Raw genomic sequence first — 26,035 nt, 5'->3', positions numbered from 1 at the left:
AGACAATTCTGACTGCTTTTTTCCTTTAAGTGTGATAAATATGAAAGTAACAAGTGGAAAACGGCGTAATAATATGTCATCTCTGAACTGAGTCAGCAGTTTCCCCCGGCAGCCAGTCTATGTTCTAAGCTAAGCTAATTGAGATCTGGCAACATATGAGCATTAAAGAGATTTCTCTTTTCTCAAATAGCTCAGCCAGAAAACCAAAAAAAAAGTCTATTTTCAATGCTGTAACGTTGTCCCTTTCACACACAGATACTTCTTCATAATTCAATTCTATTGTATGTGCCCTTTTTTTTAAACTTCCTGTCTGATATTTATGCCATATTCAGTCATTCATTCATTCGTAGGTTAAATCACTTGTTAAAAATTTACCTGTAAATACCATAAGCCCGCTTGGATGTAATCTAACAGCACATTCTTTAAAAAGATCGAGTTGGATATAAATTTCACATTAAGTTGACTTTTCTTTCCAGCCACGCACATAAATAAACAATAAAGTCCTTAAATAGTAAATTTACAAATGAATTATTTGTAGTATTGTGAAGCTCAAGTACCCACACAGTTAATCGCACAGACTATACTTTACATTATTTACTTGGCCTTACCCTTCACAAGAAGAATAATCTGGGAACATCTGGAAACCTTCCACTATTTCCTCCGTGTGTTCTTTGCTGTACCGTTCGTGAACCGTCCTGTGAATACATGTGTTGAATGTGACATTCAATAAAATGAGAGCACAAAAGAGTTTAGCGACACATCGGGAAAGTGAATCTCCCCGGCAGTCAACGTCACGACGACGAGGCGGTCAGCCGAACAAAGGCGAGTCCACGTTTCTGCCCTTTTGCAACCTTTAAATCTTGAACATGGATAACCATCTTCAGCTGCCCACACAGTTCACATATCAGTAGTGCTGTTGCTCCATTGTGTGGCACTCTGGTGGTAATTAGCCCTCCAATCAGAGCGACAGATTTATCCACCAGGTTTCTCTGTTTGCTCTGATGTTGGTATTAAGCTGGCTGGTTACCAAGGGAACCTGCATCTTCCAGTTATGAATGAAAAAAACAAAAACAAACAATGAAAGAAAGATTCCAGAGGAAGGATTGTTCGAAAAACTGAGCCAGTGCCCTTTTTCACATAACTGTGGCATTGCAGTGGGGGGGAAAAAAAAGAAGAAAAATCCCAAAACAATACTTATTTTCTCAGATTGAATGGGATCCTTTATAAACTCATCCTACAACTGAACCGTTTTGTCGTCAAGTACGAAACAATGGGCAGTCACGGTTCACCCACCCACACGTCAGATACATGTCCTATTTTAGAAGCTGCTCCACCTCGTGACAAAAAAAAAACAACCCAAGACACGTCTGACAGAAACAAGCTTTGCAATTTTGTGTGCACCCAGTCATTCGTCTTCAAGTACAAGGGAGCAATTTCACGGAGTCCTCCTGATGAAAAACCACTTGAAGAAATTCACGTGTGAGTGCTGTCCATGCGTGCCTATGTATATCCTGCACGGGTTACCGGTTTACGACAATTACGCGCTAAAGATGTTTATTTCCCGGGAGAGATGGTCACACATAATGAGCATGTGTTGCAAACGTAAAAGACATGGAAATGGGTCAATTTTGTGTCAGACCTGCACAACGGATGTAATAATATGTCTGCATACAAAGCTGCTGGACGAACCACACACACACACACACACACACCAAAAAATCATCATGAAAGAGACGTCCTGAGTGCAGCAGAGTACGGGTGTACCAAGTCCTATTCAACTCATTGCCTGTGTGGCTTATCGATCTGATTCCCCTCTTTTGTCCACTCCCCAGGGTGCCTCCTGTCTGTGTGTTGTCTCTCTGATTTAATCTGGTCATAAAGTTGATGCCGGCAGCGTTTGTAAACCAAAAACCAGCAAAACCCCAACTGATGTCAGATTATTAAAATGCGACTCATTAAATATTGAGACATGATACATTCCATATGGGTTAAATAGACGAGCATTGGTGCTCATTATTCTATATGAGTGAACATGGCTGTCAATCTCAATACAGAAACTGTTTCCCTTTTGTCCAAGCTGTAGTCAGGATGATTCATAAATGCGACACATATTATGCGTGTGCATAAATAAAAAGATGTACATCTGAAAGAAAAATGCCAGTTCGACTTGATCACATTACCAACCCATGGCCCCCCCAACAACGTCAAAGTCACAACAGTCGTCTGCTGCTACGGAGACACAAAATTCCTCACAGTTGATTTCAACTCACCTGCACCTCGCCGCCTTCATCTTCTGTCATCTAGCCGTCATCTTTCACCTTTGTGAATGAGCACACTGGCTGCCACCACACGTCAACAACCAGGGTAATCACGACACTTGAGTATAATAATAGTATATTTGATGATCCAGTATGGATTCTCCAAATCACTGTCCTTGTTCGTCAAGTGGGGTATTGGGCCAAATGCTTTTTACCTTGAAAATAGGTCTGGAAAATGGGATTGCATTCTATGTCGCAATCATCCTCCGGTTTGGCCTCAATATTAACGGGGTTTCTATGTTGAAAGGAAATATGAAAAGTACAATACATTGGCACCCGAAGGAAGGGAAAAGGAAAATGTGTAAACTCTGTACAGAAAGGCCCCTAAATCCGTATTCAAAACTGGGAATACATTTTGACGGTGAGGTGAGAGTACTAATAACTGTAACGCCTGGCAGCCCTGTAGAAGCCGAGGTGAACGTAAATAAACACAGAGTGCAATGAATTTACAAATCTCATTAAGATCGAAGGTCAACAGTAGATGCTGGTGATCTTTGGGTGCCTGGATATCACCGCAATCGATGTTTGTGAACACAGCTTGCGGAGAAGACCAACAAGATGCAACGGCACTGGGTTAAAGCTTATCTGCGGTTACATCAGCGCCGACGACGTGAACAGTTTCTGGATCTGTAAGGACAACCTCACTGCAAGAAAAGTACACACAGTATGTTCCAATCAAGACAGCAGGTCGGGGGAAGCCTTGGCATGTTTCAGCACGCCGATGTTCATGCACTTCCAGCAACAGTTACAACAGCTGAACTCACCAGCCTGCAGTCCACACAGCTCACCATTAGAAAACCTTTGGAGCATCTTAAACCAAAAAAAAACTAAACAAAATCATATTTACAGACAGTTTTCAATCCTTTTAAGAATAGATTTTGTATTTTATATTTGCATAATTGTCACAAAAGGATGACAATGGTAATAATTGCATTCACACACCTTATTGAACATATCTAAACGCAACCTTCCCCTCACATCACATCATTCTGAACGTGGCCAGGTTCTTGTCAACACGAGCGAGTTTGTGACAACTATTGTTTTTTTTCCCCTTCCCATTTGCATAAAGAGGAACAAACGAGCCGAGCAGTATGAAATCAAGCGGTGAGTCAGAGAGCACGGTAAGAATGGCAAGTGAATCGATGAAGGAATGTAATCGCTGTTGTTGAAATAGTTGTAGCTTGTGCGTCAGCGTCGGGAGACAAGGACAGTGGATGCATGTGCTTAGCGACGGCAGAAGGCAGAATCGTTTGTGCAGAACTGTACAGAAACAGTCTGAAACCAAGCGCTCATGAGAGCACCTGCCTCAGTCGAGGAACACATGTGAGGCGCCCTCCATTCATCGGTACCACAATGCCGACTATGAAAAACTGCCGAACAGATATTTCTTTTTTGTTGCGTCTCTGAAAACGCCTCTCCGCCTCAAGATTGCCCAACATCTTTGCAAAGATTCCATTGTTGTGCAAAACAGAGCGCCGGTGACTTCAGACCCGTGGCGCCGACTTCCCTCGTCAGATAGAAAACTATCGAAGACGAGCTTCTGCAGGAAGAAGTGAGATTCCCTCCCTTTTGCTCTCAGAGCTCCGAGGTGCGGACGACGCTGGGTTTTAATTTTCCTCCACTTTTAACTGTGTCCAGCCACTTTTACACACTTTTACACTTTTTTTTATATTCCAAGTCGGGGTTGCAGGCTCACCAGTCCGTCACAGGGGATAAACATTCACTAAAGCACACACTCCTATGGGCAATAGTGGTATAGAAACCTGTGTAACCGAGAACCAAACCCAGGTTTTCTCTCTCGAGGTCGAGTGTTCACCATCGCACCACTTTAAAAAAGGTGCAACTATAATGACGAGAAGAAAAGCTGGAGCCCGTGGTCGAAAGAGTGACACGTTGGTCTTCATCAGTGATACACTCACGCACAGTTGTAAGCGGGTGAAAATGAAAAAGCTTCAAGTCGTTAAAGCACTTGAAGCACATCTGAAGGTAATTTTACCGTCTCACTTTCAAACTGTCGGCAGCGTATCAAAGCCTTTAAACATGAAGCGAAATAACTGCTGCCATGGCTTTGGTTGAAAGGTCAACTTGTCTTTAGAGACTTTTTTTTCTAACAGAAGCTTGATATAAAAGCCATTTAAATGCATCTCAGAGTCCCAAATAGATTCAGCGATGGCCTTTGCTCATTTTAAGCCTTCCACAAGAGATGGCTATTTTACAAAGCAGTTGATTTGGCGTTGAAAGTATTTTTTTTTTTTTCAAATGCGACCGCAAACATTCCTCTACAATGTTGAAAACATGTTTCAACCAAAGACTTTGCATTCAAATGCAAACGTGTTCGTGTAACATCATGTGGCTACGAGTCCCAATTAATCCTGTACATGTTCAAATATGATTTTGGAAATTATTTTCCAATGCTGGGATGAATGTAGATGGTCACAAATGCGTACTATTTCTCGGGGCAGTAGTGATCATCATGCAGCGTCTGAAGCAGCTCAAGCTGAATGTTGGTCCTTCTGCACGTGACTCGTGTTCAGACTTCAGAGGTTTCATCCGTTTCCTTGGGAGAGCATGGAGCGTTAATGGACGACTCCATTAACGCTCCATGCCATGTCGGAAATGTCTTTGAAATATATTTCTGGGCACTGATCCAGTCTTTTCAAACAATTTCATTGTGAGACTAAAAGGTCCGTCGAGGCCTAAGTGAGTGCTCCTGCTGGCTATTTCTGCCAGCATAAGGAATGATGGTCCACTTGCAGTTATAAAAGCTCAATTTAGAGTCTCTTTAAACACTTTCTTCCCTTTCATTTATGATTTGTCTACAACTAAATGCATCTCTTTTCAGAGTAGGATGACTTAATATCCTCTGGAAGGCATTAACTATCTGAGCTTCTTCCATTTCCACTCGTCAGTCTTTCGTGTTTTCCAGAAAGTGGAACAAGGAGCACTGCACATCCAGCGGTGGAAAAACCACAAAACAAGACAAACATGGTACCATAAAATGTCAACACCAATGTTCAGTGTTTCTCCTTTTTGTTGAGTGTTGTGAGCTTAAAGGTCAAACCACTGCAGCGCCGTGCCGGTGCTCTTTCTTGCAGTTTAACTGGTTTATTTGGAAAAGTGTAACAGATTACTCTCAGAATTGCTCTTGGGTTCTATTTGATGTCTTATTTGCCTCGTCTGAAAGGAAATCTGTTTTATTTCCTGTTGTTTGTGCTAAATGGAAACTTGACAAAATCTCGACAAAGTAGAATGTTTAAAGTTATCAGGAGTGCGAGAAAGAAAAAAAAAAAAGCTTCTGGTCAGATCGATGTTTCTTCCTTCCTTTCATCCTTATCACATCTGCAATGCTGAACCTTTGACATCAATTACAGCTTCAGCTCTCCTCCTCCTTGGAGAGTTGCTGCCGTTCACTTGTGCTGAATAGAGAGCATCAATAAGCAGACTGCCGGTTCTTGATTTGCATGTTGACTTTGCTGTGACATCCATCCGGGAGCAGTAGCTCCTAGTCTGCAGTCCTTTGACAGCGTGCAGCACAAAGTTCTGACCCGGCTTGCTCCATTCATTTGTGCTGACTTTCCTCAAAAGCAGCGGCAGTAACTACCAGTCAAACTCTTTCACGCAGCAAGAAACTTCACGGCGGGGCTGATGCTTGAATGATTAATGAGCTGCGCTCGCTTTCTTCCAGACATGGCACTTTGAATTACAACAGGGGAGCTTCATGCTGGCTCCATTAGGCCACGGAACCTTTGACGAAGACTTCTGCTCCCGCCGTCACTGACTGGCTCCTCGTGGCTATTCTGCCTCAGCGCCCGGACATATGGAATCATGTACTGATTGGTGTCCTCACAGTGCACACAGCTCTTGAAGCCCATGATTCCCAGACACTTGTCCTCGACTTCACGCGAAGATGAGCAGTGACACACAAAAGTCTGTCTCGTGCACTGTGGGGGTTTCCTGAAGGTCCACCCTATAAACACGAATACAGTACAAATATAATGGAGGTCCTCAACTAATGGACTCATTGTCCTTCCTCTGGATCTACTATAGTATAAAGTGCAGTGTAAAATCCCCTTAAGCCATCAAAACCAGCCCCTTGGATGGTATAAGAGTTCAACAAAATATTAGTATGAACATGGAGTGTGGATATCCTATTGATTTTTTATTTTTTTTATTTTATTTTGGCTCTTCAAGAAAACAGTTACCAGTGCAAAGCTCTTTGACTGCTCAAGGTGGTGGAAAAGCGGGATACGAGTGAAATCCATTCACCGTTCAGATCATGTTTCTGTCTCCCGCAGGGTCACTGACTCCATCATCATCCTCACCGTCCTTCCTCTTCTCCTCTGACTTGATCCTACACAGCATTCATCTCTCCTCCATACATCTCAGCCTCATTCTTATTCCTGTTTAGCCTTCCGTCTTTTGGTCAGTGTCACAATCATCTGAGCCACGCAAGCATAACTCGCTACGTTCTAGTATCTGGACCCATTTTTTTCGACACACATCTTTCCCGACACTCAGTTTTACTCCCGCTTGCATTTATTAATCGTCGCTCTCACGCAAACTTCCACTTCTTCTCTGCTCCCCGCTTCATTCTCAAAGCAAAACGTTACAAAAACACAACAGAGCGAGAACATCTGCTTTATACAATTTGACAGACATCCTTCCAGAATAAAAAGATACTCATAAATACCGCACTGCAGATATATTGATTTGCTGTAAAAGCGGGGGGTGTGTGATTGTTCCTCTGTTGAGGCTATTTGTGGTCAATTACCTTTGGAGGAAGTTCATCAAAATGTAATTTCTGCAGGTTTCTCTTCACACCTTGCATGCGCTGGACACTGTGAAGCTGCAGCTGACTTGACCTTTGACCGGCAGTGTCTTATCATTTGTCTTTATGTTGAAATGAGACAAACATTTCTGGGACGTTATAATAATAAGAACAAGGAAATGTTTGTGGTGAATCTGAATACAAATTCTTTGAGGTACCGTGATGATGAAAATGGCCCGGCTGGACAGACGACTTGAAACCCAATGCCTCGGGCTTACAGCTGCTGCAGTGAACACTGGGCCAAATGGTGAACACATTTATGTACGATATGCAAAGTTGAATAATAGGAAAAGGAAAAAAAAAAAAGATCTAATCTGCATTTCACATGAATACATAACACATGTTGATCAAATCCATCATCTGCATAGTCACAGTACCGTCACACAAAGGTAAACACTGAAGAAGAGGCCATTTGGAGCTCAAAGATAGAAAGCCTCGAGTCAGCATGTGTTAATGTGAACTACGACTCAATGCAATCAAGGTAATCGTTGATCTGCAGAACATTGAGATAATCTGAGATAAGGAACCATCAGACCATGAATTAAACCATGTACCGCCTGATGGAGGCCATTTAGAGAGGCAAATCTCTAACGACGGAACCGTGAGTGAAGAAAAGGCTGCCGGCTATACTTCTTTCATAAAACAGCGACGCTGACTAACGTGAGAGCCTCAATCTCTTCGTGTACGGTGGAGGGAGCATCATGATTTGTGCTGCTTTCAGACTCCATGCTGGAACCACTTGTTCTAAATTCCCAAGATAATCAGGTGTAGTGGTTTGTGCTGTCACCTCACAGTAAGAAGACCCCTGGTTTAAGATGGTTGTTCTTTCTGTGTGCGCAGCCGACGTGATCCGAGACGTGAAAAGGGTTAACCTGTGTGTCTCAGAACACACTTCTTTGAGAATCCAGAGCACGTTCGCTGCACACGATTGGCAGCAGAGCATAACTTTAAGTGCTCCAGCGCCTCAGCTTTTAGCGAACATCTCAATCTGGCCAAAAGTAGACTTTTCTGCCACGAGGATCCATTTTTAAGGTTTCTGCTTGTGTAGGGTGGGTTTGGTCTGTCAGCACTTGGCTTTATTATACTGTTACAGCAAGTCAAAGACTGTGAGACCATGTCAACAACTCCTCTGGGAGAGGAACGGGAAGGATTTCTGGGGAAGAGTATCATAGCCACTGTCAGGCAGCATATTGTCAAAATGGCCGTTCGCAAACTGAACGCAAGGGAGGACATTTACTGCAGGAACGAAGACCTCACACTTCCCTTACATGTCAACACAGCCAATGTTTCTACATATAAAGCACTTTGATGAGAAAAGGTCAAAACTTAATTCCCGGAGATTGTTCAGATTGGACAATCTGCCATTAGGAGGTGCACCGTCGACGTTTTCGCTGCACGAGATTGTGCAGATCTGTCTATCATTACAGTGCCACAACACAGAATTGCAGACCGTGGACGAAGTCGACTTCAAGGTCAAAGTGTGACCACTGAGCTCCTCCTCCGCGTGACGGAGACACAATTTAGAACCACAGTAACATGTGGAGAGGGAAGCTGAAAGCAGTAAATGGGGACTGTGTAATGACCCGTTCACGTCCAGGCTGGCCACGCTGGAGCTGTTGTTTTCTCTGGCTGCAACATCTGTCACTGATATGTCTGGAAAGACAAAGTACCCTAATGGACTGAAGCCTATCTAACGTTGGGCACACAGCGACACGTTGACTGCGGTGATCATGTGCTTTATAAGAACACCTGTGCTTCTCCTCACAACAAGACAACAGCAGTATTCTCATCTCTCCGTCTCTTGTCCTCTCACCGATGCCAGTTTAGCAATAAGCCTGCTGCAAACTTCACGTGTGTAGAGATTTCAACAAACCTTAGAAAAAAACCAGTCATTTAATAATTGATGGTAGAAATTCTGGACCTTTGTCCAAATGTTTAGATTTATTGTCAAAACATATGTATACACTGTCCGTTGTGTAAAAAAACAAAACAAAACAGTGAAGAGACTTCTCGAGGTGAATATGACACTTTTTCCTGAGATAAAAACATTTTCCTACAACAGTACAATTAAATATTATCAAGGTCCAAAGTAAAACTCGGCGGTAAAATGTCCATCGGCGATGTGGAGCTCGGCAACATTTGCTTGAAGTGTATCTTCATGAGAGATTAAGGGGGAAAAAAAAGAAAATAAAAAAGAAACAAGCTTTAAATTCACTGTCTCAAAGGATGAAGTGTGGTTGAAATCAAGCTTTTCCCAAAGCTTCACGACATCGCCTCACACACCTCATTAACGACTTTATTTTTTGACGACACGTCCCGGATCTCATCTGGATCTCCGCAAGCTGGGAACTGAATAATGAGTAATCCTCTCCAATACGACAGCCGGGGAACGTCGCAGCCTTGTGTTTTCACAGGACGACGACGTGACGATGGTACGATTACAGGGTTTTTCACTCATTTCGCTTTCAGGTCACGGCTCAGTGTTGCTGCGTCGACGTGAACGGCTCCGGCTACCTGCCTCAATCAGCCTCCACTCTAATGAGAAGCTTGTTATCAGGCTGGGTGCGTAGCTGCAGACGCTCGGTGAATTCAGCGGTGTTGGAGCGGGGAGACGGCGAGCCCAAACGGGACCGACTGCCCCGCCTCTGCTGTGTGGGGAGAGTCCGAAACCGCAGAATGACAAACACGACTACAGTACAAGAAAGTGTCCCTGCTCTGCCGCGGAACTCCGTGGCTTTGATTGTGGACAAAGGTTTATGTCGCCAGCTTGTATTGGAGTAAAAGAACCTAAGGTTGTGTGTCTTCATCCGTTTTCTCCTTCTTCGTCGTGACCGCCTCCTCCTTAATACCCTCCTCTGTTAACTTCTCCGCTTTTCTTTTCGCCTCGACCACGATGGGTTGCTTCTTGATCGCTTTCTTCTGCGTGACGCCAGGCGGCGGCTTGCTGTCGGTGTCGGGGTCCAGCGTGCCCGAGGAGCTCTCGCACACCGTCGGCCCGTCCCATTTGGGGATGTCCAGACCCAGCAGCTCCATCAGCTGCTTCATCACCTCGTCCACGTAGCCGTTGATGCGAAGGTGCGCGTGCTTGTCCTGCAACACAGACGACTGTCAGAAAGTGGCTGAAAAGGCCCACGGGAGCGCCGCCGCGAACTGGCCATTGGCGCAAAGAAGCGGCTGTACGAGGGACTCACGTGTTTGGTCGGCTGCAGGTTGACGATGACGATTTTGCCTCCCTTGCGCTTGGTGAGGAGCGGAAGGTCTCCGCTGGGTTTGATTTGCATGGACGTGCCCAAGGTCAAAGCCAAATCTGCCTTTCTGGTCAAATAAAACCACATACACACTGTGATGGGGCTGGCAGCCTGTCCAGAGTGTCGTCCTACCTCTGCTGGGACTGGACCCAGCACAACACAACCACCAGGTCAGGAGTGTTATCGACAACGGATTGACGGGAAGCACTTCAATGAGCTTTATCACCAGAGTAGTGCTTCCAGATCGAGCTTATGTCTGAATTCTGAACCTGTGTTTAAAGAGGACGACTCCTGGAAGTGATCCCGAGACAAGGCCGTGCGTCACATGCAGCGACCAATTTCCACCCTTTTATTGCTGAAAAGTGGAGCCTTGAGCTTCAGCTGAGCCTCGGACAGTTTTAACTCTCAGCCGTAAGTGTCGGACCGACGCTCTGCCATTGAACACGGGGGGGGGCAATTATTGATCTTTGTGTGTGCTTATAAGAAAGGGCAATGGAACGAGCTCCGCAGGGGGACAATCATTCAGCCTGGAGAATTAAAGACCAGCTTGAACAAGGCAGGACTGAAAGCAGCAGGTGTTCCAGGTGGTCGTCAAAATGAAATCAGACTAACAATATAACAGTATTAGATGTTTTGGTTATTTTAATATTCGTCAATAGAAAGGCACAAGTGCGCGTGTACATGCGTGTTGGGTTTAGGGGCAGATTATGAGCAGATAATTAAGAGTATATTATTTGTGTGTGTGTGTATATATATATATATATATATATATATATATATATATATATATTTTTTTTTTTTTTTTTTTTTTTGCTGGCGAGAACAAATAACGGTCACTAGTCACTTTAAGATTCTGATTTCAATGGTAACGTATGACAACTGGTAACTAGGTCACTTATATCGCGTTAAGAAGGACATAAACACATCCACTTCATTTGTAGCCATTGTTAAAGTACTAAAAAACAATGAAGGAGAACTCGGACAATAACACAGACTGGTGATGCACGTCTGACAAATAAGGACTTATTTGCACGCTGGCAGACTAACACACAGACAGCGACAGCAAATTGATGCAAATCATTTTGTTGTTCAATTCAGAGGAAATACTTGGAATACTGCCGGTGCTTTTGAGGACAAGATGAAACGCCGTAGTCAAGGGGAGGAGGGGGAAAAAAAACGCATAAATAACAGAATGTTTTCTGTGTTACTAGATTCCAAATACGGATGAAACAAGAGACACCTATAGAGCTGATGAAAAGGAAACGGGGCAGTAGAAAGTGTTGTTCTCACCTGCTCGCGTCTTCGGCTTTGTTCAGGTCTCTGTCAGGAAGCGCATCCTCCCAGTCCAGTATTGTGCTCATCAGCTTCCCCCTGTCAACAGTGTGCTTCGGATTTTAAGATCCCTTCGCTGTCGGACTTGCTTTTATCACAGGAAGCCTTTGAAGCCCTGAGGACTTTGGGTAGGACTTTTACTAATATCTACAGTTACAACAACAACGACGACGACCCAACAGGTCAAGGAAACAGCCCTTAATTTTGTATTTATCGTTATTGTGTATTTATGTGCCCATCTATTTTGATTTGTTTGGTTTTCTGGCCGGTAGTGTGACTCGGCGATGCCATTCTACTTTTGGCTTTCCTTCAGGTTTCCTTTTTCTGTCTGTAAGAAAAGCGCTGCAGTTTGAGTGGATTCTGAGATGTGCCGGCGTGCTACCTGCAGGCTCGGAGTCCTCTTGATCGCACCACTTCGCAGTAACGTCCAGTGGGTTTCAGCCCCATCACTCCAATCACCTTTTCTCGCACAAACTGCCTGGAAAACAACACATTCCACGGTTTCTCTCGACCAGACAAATGAACCCAGATCAAGCTTCATGAATATACTCAATAATGGGCCCATTACTGGATAAATCTAATGCTTTTTCACCCCTCCAGCAGGAAACCACTGACTTTAATCCTCCTCACCACCAGACAGCCAAGTTGTGGCCGAGCACTTTTTACAACGTGGTCAAGTTGGATTAATTGCGACCAATTTCATGACATTTTCCATTTAATCTTCATTTCATTCCGTATCTATAGAGCATTTACAATTAAAGTGAGGTTCAAACTGTATTCTTCAAATAAACAATCCAATAATGTAATGACTTTTCTATGAGCTGCAGAGAAAAAGAACAAGGGCCACGTTTTATTCTTTTTATTTTTTTTAAATCCTTCTCAAAACTAACCTGCTCAGCTGGTGCATTGCACAGGAGGAACGTGACGATGTCGCAACCTTTTGACACGCGAAATGTGATACGTTTCCTTTCGAAAGACAGCCGCAAGTTGAAGTCTCCTGAGGAGGCGTTTGCTCACGTCGCTGACTGGCTCAAACGAAGGAGCCGCCATGTTGGTTTTTCGCTGCTGCAGCACATCTGCACCAGGGTTCAAGAGCTACGTCCAGTCCTTTAAAATCTCCAGTCTGGCTTTCCTCAGTGAATCTCAATTACCGCGCTCCCACAGGATTACATAATTTATGGCTGGCACATGTCTCTGTAAACTAAAATATAATTTGAGCTCCCAGGAGGGAAATGCAACAACATGAGACACAAGAAAAGTGACACGCTGTATATTGTAATTTGAAGTGAGCTGCAATTAATTCCGTCTGCAAAACGTGCCGTATGCATATACACAACGTATGGTACTGAGTCAGACAGCGGCTTATTAATAAGGGAATTAAGAAAATCTGCATTCAATTGTGTTTTCAACAGGCACTTACCTGCCACACTTCTCACATTCCTCCACAAACATGTTTCCATGAAGCTCCGACAACAGATCCCTGACGCAAGGAGAAAGAGAGAAATTTAAAAAAAAAAAAATACAAAAAAGGACGTTTGCTTCAATCGTCGTCTTCAAAGTTTAAGCGAAAGTCGGGAAAACTCTCAAGAGCGGAGTTGATGGGGACCTCTGTGCCTCTCGCTGGCCTCATTTGAAGGAAAGACATGGCTTCCAGGAAAAGTGAGGATTCTAAAATGCGTAAAAAACAGGAGATGCATATTGAATCAAGATTTGGACTGTGAGCCTTTGGGGAGTCCAGCGCCGGCGATGATTTATGCAGAGCAGACCAGATACTTCCGATTACGCCGAGAACTCTGTCCGCTTTTTTGAACAGTGATGCTCTTAGAACCGTTATCACAAACAGCAGCTTGGAATGTAATACGAGCCGCATTTAAACATAGTTTAATTAATTAAGCGTGAAACAATGTGTTTGTCTGGCATCACGCTGAATGCGGTGTTGTGAGAACAAAACAATAAAATCAATGCGCTTGTTTGATCCATAACAACATAAGAAAAGCTCAAACTTTGCCAAAACACTTCTTCTCACTCGCTGTGCTTCCACTTAAGAGGACGTAACTTTGTAATATCAATAGAAATGCAATAAATACACACTTTTGTGTTTCGAAACAAGTTTCAAGTTCCGTAGAGGAGAGTAAATACGTTGTAAGACGATCTACACACAGCGGACTATCAGAGGATCAATAGGTCAAACATTCAGCAATCCACTACAGTGTCATACAATAAATTACTTACTTAATTACTGTAATCACTGTAAATATGTGGAAAAATTACAGTAGTTCATCAGCTAATACGGGCAGAACGGTGTAAAAAGCTGTATAATTCCATTAATGATCCTTCACTTGATATTGAATAAATGGTGTAAATGCCTTTTGCAGCCGGCTTTCAGTCACGGTGAAGGAAAAACCCGCCTCGCTCTGAACGATGAGCCATTTCTGTGCTGTTGGAAGAGTTCTTCTCCAGAATGATAATGCCTCCATTCACACTGCGTGAGGGGCCACTGAATGGCTCCATAAGTGCAAAAGCGAGAAGAATCATGAATCCTGGCCATAAGAGTCATGTGAGGATAATTGTGGATTGACAATTTCCCGATGTCTCCGTCATGGCAACACTAGATGGGCGATCATTTTTTACTTCAGGTAAAACTCCAGACATACTGAAAAGCTATTGATTCATAAATTACATTAAAGTTGTTCACAGCATGTGGTGGCTCAACACTGCATTAAACAATTTATCTTTTTTTTAATTTTTTAATCTCACGTCTCGCTTTAAAGGTTCATACATCAATACCTTCATGCAACCGCTTCCCAGAGCATCGGTTTTTATTTTTCAGTTCGACGTCGCAATATGAGCAAGCGTTGGGTTACCTTGGGAAACCTGAGCGAACGTGAAGGCCGTCCACATTCTGGCTGACGAGGTACTTGAGGTACCCGGCTCTCTGGAGGCCCAGGAGTGCCAGGTGGGTCACGCTGGGACGGGCGTCTTCAAACGTGGTGTCAAAGCGAGGCTCCTCGCCCTTCTCCTCCAGCGTCCACACGCCCTTCGGACCCCTGGGAGAGGAGACGGCCACGTTAGCATTCCATGTTCTGTATCTGGTGTCTGGATTTCTAATTCATCGCCGACTATTTCAAATGTCAAACGTTTCAGCCAAAGATCTGTGAAATTAATGCCCCCAAAAAACTATGTTTACAAATTCTAATTTTCAAGTAAAAAAAAAGGTTTTTTTTTCTTCCCCTGAATGGAAATAGGTCTGGAAAAGCAGCTTGAATAGGCCTCAGAAATAAGAAAGGAGAGCCGTGTGAAGAATCGGCTGACGACACTGGAGACTGAATAAAACCGTATCCGACCAGGAAACATCTCAGAACGTTTGGCCTACAAACTAAACAGGTTGGAGTCCATGTGTTTTTATTATTTATCTTTATTTTCTAACGGGGTGGTGTTGTAACGACAATCTTGCAGCAAATGGGAGAAACGGCGCCAACAGGGGACATTGACGAAGATATCACAGCTCCATTCAGTCCGTTTGCCACCAAAAATGCATGAAAACACATTTGTTCAAATCAAAGGTGTCTCTGTCTGCGTCACGTGAAATCATTTCTCAGCGGGACTGAACTGATGAATGGAAGCCCCTCTTACGTCAAGGCCGGAGCCTTTCAGCTCGCCCACAGCGGGCGAGTTAACGTAAGCAGACGCAACTTATCTTTATGCATCAGAGGAGGGGAAATTACCCTGTGAATCCTAAAAAGCAGCCCCAATGGGCTCATCTCTCCCTCTCAGAGAGAACTAAGAGAGCTTCATCTTTCACCGGCATGATGATTTATTGCCTCCTCAGCGTAGAGCAGTTCAAAGACACATTAGCGGTGAGGGATTACGGTGCATGTACATCACATTACGTGCTTATCGCCGCTAGGAAGATGCTGGCGGACATGAAAGACACAAATATGCAATATTTTCATGTTTTGGTAGCATCAATATTAATATTTCCCTGAAAAGCTACATTTTTCCCCATCTGGATCATGTGTGTGTGTATATGACTGTAAATTGAGTTGAGGAATCTTGGATATGGATCTATTAATGGATCTATTAATATTAGATAATGATATACCCTACAAGGTCAGCCCAGACTGACTGACAGTCGCACCAATTAAAGATTAATTTTCCTCCAAAGTTGATCAACCACAACATTAAAATGCACCGAAACAGCCCCGACCCATCACATCAGCGGAGCCGGGAAGACGCCCTGCGGCGTCAAGCACAAGCTATAAAACGGTTATTTAAGTCCAGTAAACTGTGAAGTGGGACCACCATGGACCTGTTTTCTTTTTATCTGTATGTTTGTTTCAGTATACTCCTAATGTGCGCCGTGGAAACGAGGGTTTGGGTTTCCTCAAACACTTTGAATGCCGTTAAATAAGTTGGTCCCGCTTCAACAATCTCAAGTGCAATTTGAGTGTAACATGATGGAGACGTCAGTGCAGAGGCTACCACTCGTGGACTTAATCTCACAGATTATATCGAGCAGTTTGTCATCAACTTTTTTTTCTCCATCGCATAACATTAACCACTATAAGATCCACACTATGGCCCTCCAGAACAGGAAGAGGTCACTGAGGTGTTATTTCCTCGTATTATGCACTTTTATTTGGAATCCTATTCATCTGTTGTTTTAAAGTACGGTCACCAGTAAAAGGGGCTATCTTTTGTTTATTGTCTGTTGGGTTGTAAGTGGACAGAGGAATAAAAAAGGTTTTTTTTTTAAGATTATTATTGTAAAATTCATCACGTGAACGTCATTTTTGTTATTAGGTTTAAAACATTTTTTTTATTTGAACTACAGTAGTTCTGTTTTTCTCCAATAGTGAGGAAATTTGCATTTATGTTCTGCTCAAGTTAAATCCCAAAGGCCTTCACGTAGTAGGAATACCAATGCCAATGCGGCGTACCTGCACTGCAACAACAATTAGCAGGTGTTTTGTGTCAAAGCCACAAACACAAATGCAACAGTCCACGGTTTCCAGGGAGATTATTCTCCAGAGCTGGCCTACCGCTGCTTGTGTTGTTCAGATAGTGCCTCCTGGTGCCATCGCTTCCCTCGGTACACAGTGCACACGCAGCTGGCCGTCTACGTGGGAACAGAGCAAATATGAAGGACACCCTCCTCGAGTTCTGAGGCTGCAGGGCTGACTGGAAGTGTTTATGGTCCTCAACCACATAGTCCCTTTCCCGGCAAGCCGTTCTGGGGCTTCTCGCTGGGTAAGGCTTCCTCCACCATGGCGCCAGATCAGCGGTGCCCTTGACTCAACGCAGATCATGCTAAGTTACCAATGGAATAATACGCCTTGAATAACTTTAAATGATCTAAAACCCATGTCCAAACTATGAACGTTGTGCAGATGTTGTAAAACGAACACAGTAAATTAAACCTTTTTTGCAGCTTATTCTCAATTTGATTGGTTATTTATTCACCTGGCTGCAGTTTCACTTTAGTTCCTCAGAGCCTGGAAGCCCCTTTTCCTTTGATTTCCATTCAAACCTTGTGATATTTGAGATTATATCAGTGGTAAGAAGCACAGGGGAAAGTGTTAGAAATGCGCTTTTTGTAGTCCATATTTGCAAATTTGTAGGTTTTTTCCCTCCACGGCTGATGTCACTAACCTTCGCCATTAGTTGGATTATTATTACATCACCTAGTGGAAGTGCGGTCTGACTGTCACAGCAACGTGATCGCCTTTCACCAACTCCTTGAGGAAGTCTTCTAACACCTTTCCTTAACCCCGTGACGTCATCCACGGAGTTAAGTAAAAGTGGATAGGAAAGAAGAAAGGAGGGACTATTTGGAAGCCCCCTATTGATTGGTCTGGACCGAAACCGGAAATCCCTCTGCTTTAGCCCTTGGTGGCAAGGCTAGTTAGCTCGTGGCTAATGGGTATCCACAAACAAACGCCAGATATTATCCAACTTCGTGGGAGTTCGTAGGCGTGTTCTAACTCCAGTCCAGCAACAAGCAGGGGAACGTGAACACACTCATCTACTGCTTCTTGCAAATAAACCACTTTTTTTTGGTCCTTCGCCACAGTTTAGACCTAAAATATTACTTGATGGAGCCTTTTAGCGTCATCACTTTATCAATTACATAAACGTCCAAAGAAATAACACAGTTTCAACAGCCGGAGAGACATGAAGCACATAGACAACATGATCAACAACAATAGATGTATAACCAGCCCCTTCAGCTGCAGTCGGAAAAATTGTTTTTGCTGACCATTTTCTATAGAAATTGCGATAAAATTGAAAAAAACTTTTCGTGTGAGTTTCTTTGCAGAACTATTGTAGAAATTGACAAATTGCAAGTCAAAGAAAAAAAAAGGGGGAATTTTTTGTTATACAAGCCTGGCTGAAAGCATATACCACCACAAAGAAACTTTCCATTTTATTTTGTCACATTTTTTTCCCTTTAGTTCAACACATAAACAGTCTCAGTGGAATTTCTTATTCAAATCATTATTTTGAATAAAGAAAAGAAAAAAAATCTAACCACGTCTTCCAAAATAATGCTAAATCGTTCAACGGGGGAACTCTGAAAAGCTCAGAACCACAAACTGTTAACGACGACAGAAAGTGCCTATCTCCTTAAAAACAAAGGTTTGTAAATACATATCAACAGTTTTGCCTGGGGGGCGTATTCGTGGATTTACAGGACAGATGTCTGGCATTCTCCCCTGATCTTTCATTACAACAGAAGAAAAACACATTGCCTGTATATTATTTCAGTAAATAATTAAGAGTATAATGGAAAATGCCTTTGTAATCCCAAAGGGAACAATCTTTACAGTGTTGCGTCACACAGATTGGACGAAATAGAATTGAATGGTGATAGAATGTGTAACTCTTACATACGTAAACATGTCTCTCTGTGCCCAGTGACGGACTGGCGAGCTGTTCACAGTTCATGAGGGAAAGTCCTGAGGGTGGAGGTCCTCCATCCAGCCATCCAGCCTCAGTGCTTCCCTCACGTAAAAAGCAAACAGCACCCTCCTCTGGTCGGTCAGTAGTATTACAAGAGCAAACCAAATGCAAGCAAGTACAACTAAAATGTGTGGTTTACCCAGAGCAATTTATTTGTTTAATCAAATAAGAGTCATAAAATGGAAAAAACTGAGAAATGGAGTGATTTGGTGAGATTTGGTTCATGCCTCACCTGAAGTCCGGGATGCCTGCAGCCGTGCTGATTCCAGCTCCTGAGTGGACCACCAAGTACTGGGACTGTTTGATTAACTGAGCGAGACTCTCCACCTTCACCTTCAGCTCTTCAGGACTATCAAACGTCTACCAAACAAACAAACAAACAAACAATGGAATTACAACTGGCTGACTGTTACAGTATGTAAGGCTCAATCACTAACCAATCACCATCACATTTTATTTTCTTCTAAATTTGGCGATCACTAAACAAAAACTATATTTTTACATTAATCATCTTGACTCTCACTGTCAAACACAAATATTGAAGTAACAAGTCAACTGCAAGTCAAAGGGTTATACACAACCAACAGGTAATGATGGCCAACAACGTGTAAAATGTGGTGATTTTAGATGTAATTAAGCCAATAATAATATTTATATACAACCCCTCCTTCGCAAACGGAGGGGATTTTGTGGAGAAAAGAGGGTAAACACTGAAAAGGGGAAGCATCACACCCAGCCACAGCTCCGTGGCTACACTGAAAGCTAGCTCTTCTTCAAGCTGGCCGGCAGCTGGAACTCACCTCGGGAAGCCCGCAAACACCTTTGTCGGCGTACGGAGAGAGTCCAGCGGCGTAATTTACAGACATGACCGCCTTTAAACTCTAGCTTTGTATTTTTTGGTGTGTAAAACTATGGTCGTGTATTGTCTTAATTTCCTCAAGCGCTTCCAGACAGCATTGTTTGGGTGACGTCATCAACCAGCGCCGACGACGTGCTGCGTTCAGGAACTTGTTGTAAGCGGTGAAGAAAGTGTGTTTCCTCATAAGTTTACCTCATAGTTGAACCCTTATTCATTTACTTTTGTTGAAGACGTATGCTAGATCTATGGGTTGATTTTTTAAAAATTCATTCGGTCCTTGGCTGTGTGCCAGCTGAATAATTGATAAGCACAGGCAACTAATAACCCCACAAACTCTTAAAAACAGTCCTTAAGGTGAGAAATTGTTGATGTTTAATATTGGCTGCTGTGTATATGATGTAGTTTGTACAAGATACTCAAAATCAGATATAAATCCCACAACCTGTTTCATAGTATGAAAGCCAGCTTGTAAAAATGCTTAATTGTGAAACTACTGTACAAAATGTAATGTGTAGCAGAGAACTCTAGGGAAGGTAGTATTTTTACAATATTGGTATTTTCTCATTGGCTCTTTGCAAAATGTAAAACAAATTACAAATCTAAAACTCAAGTTCATTAAAAAAAAAACCTCTATCTTCAAAGAGCCGTTTGTAAAACTGTTGCAAAATTTACTTCCACCATTTTCAAACTTTTCTCCAAATTCTTTATTTTAAATAGCCAAAAATAAAAAGACACAGGTGAATAAAACAATATGGTGCTCACCCAAACAGCTACATGTGTATATTGGTTATAATTTTTCTTGAAGCTGTGTAAACCAACATTGAAGACTACCTAAAGAGGAAAATAAATTCTTGTTTTGTGTGTTTAGTCACATGTAATTTATTATCCTGAGAAAATTCAGTATGATGTCCCAATTGAAGTAAATCAAACAATCAATATTGCTGATGGAAAAATAAAATACACACAGATGACACATACTCCCATAATATAATTCAAAACCCATTCACTCTAAACTAGAGTAAAACGTAAGCGTGTAAATAACCCCCCCCCCCCCCCCTCAAAAAAAAAAGAAGAAAAAAGAAAAAAGGAAAAGATAAAAACACAGTGGCCTTTTCCATTTCACTTTCAGGGACTGCAAGGTTCGATAATCTGGGTACAGTGACAACACCTTCAGACAGACACAACCTACAAGTTATTTTCCAATCAAACCTAAATATCTCACCGTGGAAATCGTTCTCAAGCAAACAGTGCAGGCATAAAGTTCAAACCAAGGAAGTGACTAAAATAATGAAGCATATAAAGAGCAAACAAAGACGAGAGTACGACGGACAGTCAAACAGTTTGGGCTTTCTTTTACACACTGCTTCAGGTCTTTGGATCCATCAGGCCTCTCACAGAGGCCCTGAGGAGGAATACATTTCAGATCAATAATTAGTTTCGCCCCCTTTCCCATGAAAAAAACAAAAACCCTTTTCATTCTACACAACTCGAAATCTGAGCTACTTCAAATAACACAACCCCACACTCAAAATGACAGAGAAACACATCCAACAGTAACCAGAAGAAACACAGCAAAGATCAATTTCATGTTAGCAAAACTGTTCACGTGAGGACGCGGCCCACCGACGGAGCCAGCCAGTCCTCCAGGTGGAGAGGGAGAGAGAGAGCGAGAGAAAGAGAGAGTCCTCCATCGTCACAAGTCTTTTCTTATCACAGAGCTGAAAAACAGATCATCATTTAAGTAAACAGTCCACCAATCAAAGAGACGAAAAAAGCTTGCAAAGATGTTCGGGCATGCACAAGTACTTTGAAAACACTGTCACGTGACAATTCATGTCCGGTCCAATCGAAGCGAGACAGACTGTGAAACTCAAGAAATATCGGGATAGTTGCAGTCTGCTGCTCAACGCCAGCAGGCTGCAGCAGGTCCTCCCTCTTCTTTTAACACTACCGGGGGGCAACTCCCGCCGGTTACAATGAGGGAACCAAAGATATGTAAGAGAGAAGCTGATAAATGATTGGAAGAGTTTGCACCAGTGCAAATGTTGCTATTGGCGACAGTGGCGTTTACCCAACAATTACCTCATCACACACGGGGGGTGGGGCGGGACTAAACAACTGGGCGGGAATACAAGGTTATTCTCTGAAAGTAAGGTTTCAGGTGAAGTTGAAAACTGCAAAATCGAAGAAACTGGTGACTTTTGTGCTGGTGCAAATCTTACCAGGTCTGACCCTTCTGCAACGAGGCGTCAGTGTCAACCTCTGAAACGGACTCAGAAGCTCAAGAAAAGAAGCTCTGTTTATTGGTTAAGAGGAGGGAAGCTTCAAATCGTTCTCGGCTGTGCACCTAGAATATTTGGCGACCCCCGGGGGGAGAAAGGAGGAGTAGCGTACGTCAACTAGATTGGGCGTTCTTGTCGAGAGGGAGAAGGAAAAAAGAAGAAGCATGTCACGACTCTTCATTTCCAGAGTCGTCCTCGTCGTAGCAGCAGTCGCCGTCCCCGCCCTCCACGTCGTCGTCGTCGTAGTAATAGTCATAGAAGAGGTCGGAGCCCTCGTCGGGGGCCGGGGCGCGTGTGCGAACGCAGTACTCGGCCAGCGTGGTGGGCACTTTCACACCGTCGCGCTCGGCTTCCGCCTTGGTGGCCACCACTTGTTTTCTGAGAGAGGATAAGAAAGCGCGTGGAGGAAAACGTAACCCTTGATCAGTGAAATACTAAGAAATTGAAAGGAAAAACAAGATACAAACAAAGATGTGAGGAATTACACGATCAAATCCATTGAAAAGCATGTGCAAATGACGAAATTCCCACATTTATAGCTGAAAAATGTTTCTAATCAAAACATTGCTCACGGGATCTCTGTCAAATGTTAAGTGTTTTGGAACAGGGCGTCTCGTGGATTACACTTTTAGTACATAACAAGAAACTCCAAGGTTCAAGTAGCATGGGGAACGTTCCGTCTCTCCCATGTTCTCCCTGTGCTCGACTGGGCTTTTCTCAGGCTACTCTGGTTCCTTCTCACAGTCCCAAGTGCTGCATTTAAGGCTATTTGGGGATTCTAAATTACACATAGGTGTGAGTGCCGGGTGATAGTCTGGCCACAGCGCCCTGTGTACCCTGCCGTCACCGTACAGTGAGCAGGGACAGACAGGCTCCAGCACCTCGCAACCCTGAGATAGATCAAATTCTGTAGAAGATAAACAGACAGATGGCTGTGACCTGTTGTCACAGTCCAGAGACGAGGTCATACTGCCCCACAATGCCACGAATTATTAACAAATACAAATGTCAATATGAATTACTTACCACAATGTGTGTATTTATTTTAGATTATCACCACCACTCCACTGCTGGTGAAGGATTTTACCACATATAGTAAAGTTTTTTCATAAATGGTCAAAGTACCTGATGATCTCCACGTATTCCCGGTCTTTTCCTTTGCTGTCCCTCCATTTCCGGTACATGACTGAAGCGTCCACGTTGGCGGGAGAAAAGGTGTTAGGTTCGTTCAGGAGCGAGATGACGCTCAGCAAAATGGTCCTGCAGCAAAGCACAAAGGTGATATACGAGTGAGTGTGAAACCTGCCACACTGACAACTGTGGGGGCCCCGTGCCTTGCTCATGAGGCTGATGGCATTCCGTTAAGGAAAAACCTAATCCGAAATAAATTTTTAATGAGTTATATAAAAATATACTTTTTCGGTCACGAATAATCTTTGGAAATCGAGTGAAAATCTTTTCCGACACCCAAAACTGGAAAAGAGACAATAATGCAGTTTAAAACACAAAGTTACACCAATGTGAAAAAATGTTTCTATTATGTTGCTCCACCAATTCCTTCAGCAAACAAAGAGAACCACTTTGCCTGTTTAAAATAAAGCTGGAATTTGCTGCTTACTGTTGGATTCTGGCTTATCCCAGCCTCTGTTTGATTACTAGCTCTCCTCACCGAGGAGCAAAACAGAGAAAAATAGAGATAGTTCTATTTGTTATGTCTCAGTGCTCAACACTGCTGCACCCAGCTACTTCTTCAAAATTGTACCAGTTGGAAGTCATTGTATGTTGTCTTTGTTTTAGGTTTATTTATCTATAAGTATGTCCAAAAAAATGTTTTTACCATTTTTCTGATCAAAACTGCAAAGCAGTCTTTAGAGAAGTTGAAACCAGAGGTGTCAGCATATTAATTATCTCCATCATCTGATCAGCAACTCTATTTAACATTCATCAGCAGTGTGAAAACATAAAATAGTTTAAAGTGAGCTGCAATATCATTGTGTTCATTTGCCTGGCTATCTATAAAGGCATTTCAATTTTCCTTCTGTTATAAACGAGATTTATGCTAATGTGCAACAGAGGTGTGCTATTCAAATAGAATTCAAAATGTTTGAAAATATCAGATTTAGTTTGTAAATCTTAAGTCGGTTCAATATTACCAAAAAAAACTAACTATTTCAGATGTGGTGAACCATAATACTCAATGCACTGAAAGTGTATTATTTCCCAACAACGTCCACCACGTAAGGATTCAGCGTTCGCTTCTGGAAACTCGCGAAAGGTGCCACTGAGGACGAATGTCATGCGATAAGAGCCGGAGCAAGGTAAATTATTAAAGTGGTTCGGAGAGAACAAAAGGGAAAGGCGGCCAGAGAGGGGAGACGACGAGGGAGCGCTTACCGGACGTTCTGGGTGGGATTCCATCTCTCTGAAGGCAGCTCTCCGCTCTGCGGGTCATCCACTGGAGGGTGCAATATGGAAATGCACACGTCTCCATTCTGAAGACAGAAGAAACCAACTGTTTCAAAACAGGCCACGCAGTCAAAGCGAGTGCAGCAGTTAGGAGCGTTAAGAGATAGAGAATTGTTGGCGAGGGGGATATACTAGACCTCATAAATGTTGGGGTGCCACATCTTGGTGAGGAAACGGAAAGCAGGTGGAGAATATGGATAGTCTATAGGAAACTTGATCCGAGCCTAGGACATAAAACAGAGCGTATGCAACATGTTAAAGAAGGTATTTTAGTCACCAAACCAAACACATGATGCCAAAGGTTTTACGATAGTGGGGAGTTTCCAACATGTCACATGAATATGAGGAAGCTTAAAAAAATTTAAATAAATAAAAATAAAAGATTAAATCACTGTAATAGACCACCTTGATATCAATCTGAGCATCAAAAGAAAGATGTAATCAGTACTCACCTAGATTTAAAGCCAGCCTGTATTATAAACACTTCGAATCTCATAATTACCAGTCCTGCAAGCAAATGTTGAAAGAATTTCTCCAAAGTTTAAAAGTGTACTTACCTTGAAGTACCCCCCTTCGTAATGGGTGTTCGGTGGCCCGAAAATGGCCACTTCCCAGTTGTAGAGATCAGCCTCGTCCACCAGTGTTATTTTAAAACCCTCGACAGGCTCCTCCTGGAGGCTCTTCATCTCCAACATGAGTGCCTTCTGTGAACTGGCTACATGAGAGGGGTCGTGCTGCGCCATACTGCTGTTCCACGATTATCCGGAGTCGACAGCTGACGGGTTTTGTTTACGCGAATGCGGCGAAGTTAGCCTGGCCGGTCCCACCAACCGGCACCGAAAACAACTTGTGCGTTTCCAACGTTCAGAGACAATGAAACAGGCCAAACCCGTCAGGCTGCGACACGAGCCTTAACAAAGGTTCCGTGGATTTGTTCCCTCGGAGCAAATGAATTGGTTTGGGGTTTTGTTTAGGGTTTTTTCTTACCGATGTCAACACTCAGAAAACTGGTGAAGTGACCAAAGCATCGTGGCTGAGCAGCGCCTCCAGCTTTAGTGGATCTACCTGGAAGGAAAGCCTCGGGTATAAGCCGTAAATCTAGTGGTAGCCGTTGGCTAACGCGGGCTAGCTCACCAGCTCTACCTTAGCGACCAGCTGAAGCCAATCAACGGGCGAGCGGAGACTTTCTCAAAGCATACGAGCGCCGGATAAGAAAAGAAAACACAAGGGTTTGCCTGAAATTGTACGAAGCAAACACTTCCGCGACGACTGCCCAAAAGGCAGTTTATTCCGTCCGAACCGAGGACTGTGTAAAGACAAATGTTGCTGAAAGGAGTCCCCTCTTCCCTGAAAATAGGCAATGGCACGCAGTGGTTTATGGGACATGTAGTCCAATCGTCATCTGTAAACATTGTGTTTTCTCTTTAATGTGCGTTTAATGTCATGGTTTGGTGCGTACACATATCGCAGTGTTTGACTATTTAGTAAGAACCGACTGAATTAAAAAAAATTGGCGATGTACTGATCTTTTTCCATGAAATATTTGGTCTGAGAGTGATTAGAGAAAACTACATTTACCTCCGCATGACGTCACGAAGACGCGAACCTTGTTTGTGTTTCCAAAGCCGATCTGACCTATTTTTACCGATACATTTTTGCAACATAGCGACAGTACTCCATCGTCTTGTTTTATTTTGATGTCCAATAATCCGTGATAAATTCAATAAAAAAAACCCGAT

At 43.1% G+C, this 26,035-nt stretch overlaps 2 protein-coding genes across 2 annotated transcripts; both read right to left on the bottom strand.

Moving 5' to 3' along the window:
• Positions 1-9,097: 9,097 nt before the first annotated feature.
• Positions 9,098-19,641, bottom strand: sirt6 (sirtuin 6). The gene is made up of 8 exons (XM_080503928.1): positions 19,490-19,641; positions 18,922-19,049; positions 14,591-14,773; positions 13,147-13,206; positions 12,109-12,204; positions 11,685-11,765; positions 10,338-10,461; positions 9,098-10,236 (listed from the first exon to the last, which is right to left on the bottom strand). Exons 1-8 carry the CDS (start codon positions 19,553-19,555, stop codon positions 9,934-9,936), a joined length of 1,041 nt encoding a protein of 346 aa, XP_080360054.1. The 5' UTR covers positions 19,556-19,641; the 3' UTR covers positions 9,098-9,933.
• Positions 19,642-20,238: 597 nt separating this feature from the next.
• On the bottom strand, positions 20,239-25,631 carry cdc34b (cell division cycle 34 homolog b). Its single transcript, XM_080503522.1, has 5 exons — positions 24,854-25,631; positions 24,434-24,520; positions 24,225-24,322; positions 22,956-23,090; positions 20,239-22,208 (listed from the first exon to the last, which is right to left on the bottom strand). Exons 1-5 carry the CDS (start codon positions 25,037-25,039, stop codon positions 21,998-22,000), a joined length of 717 nt encoding a protein of 238 aa, XP_080359648.1. The 5' UTR covers positions 25,040-25,631; the 3' UTR covers positions 20,239-21,997.
• Positions 25,632-26,035: the final 404 nt, after the last annotated feature.

The sequence above is a fragment of the Blennius ocellaris genome, assembly GCF_963422515.1.
Source record: "Blennius ocellaris genome assembly, chromosome: 10".
Classification (NCBI taxonomy): domain Eukaryota; kingdom Metazoa; phylum Chordata; class Actinopteri; order Blenniiformes; family Blenniidae; genus Blennius; species Blennius ocellaris.
This window is presented reverse-complemented; position numbering and strand designations above follow the sequence as displayed.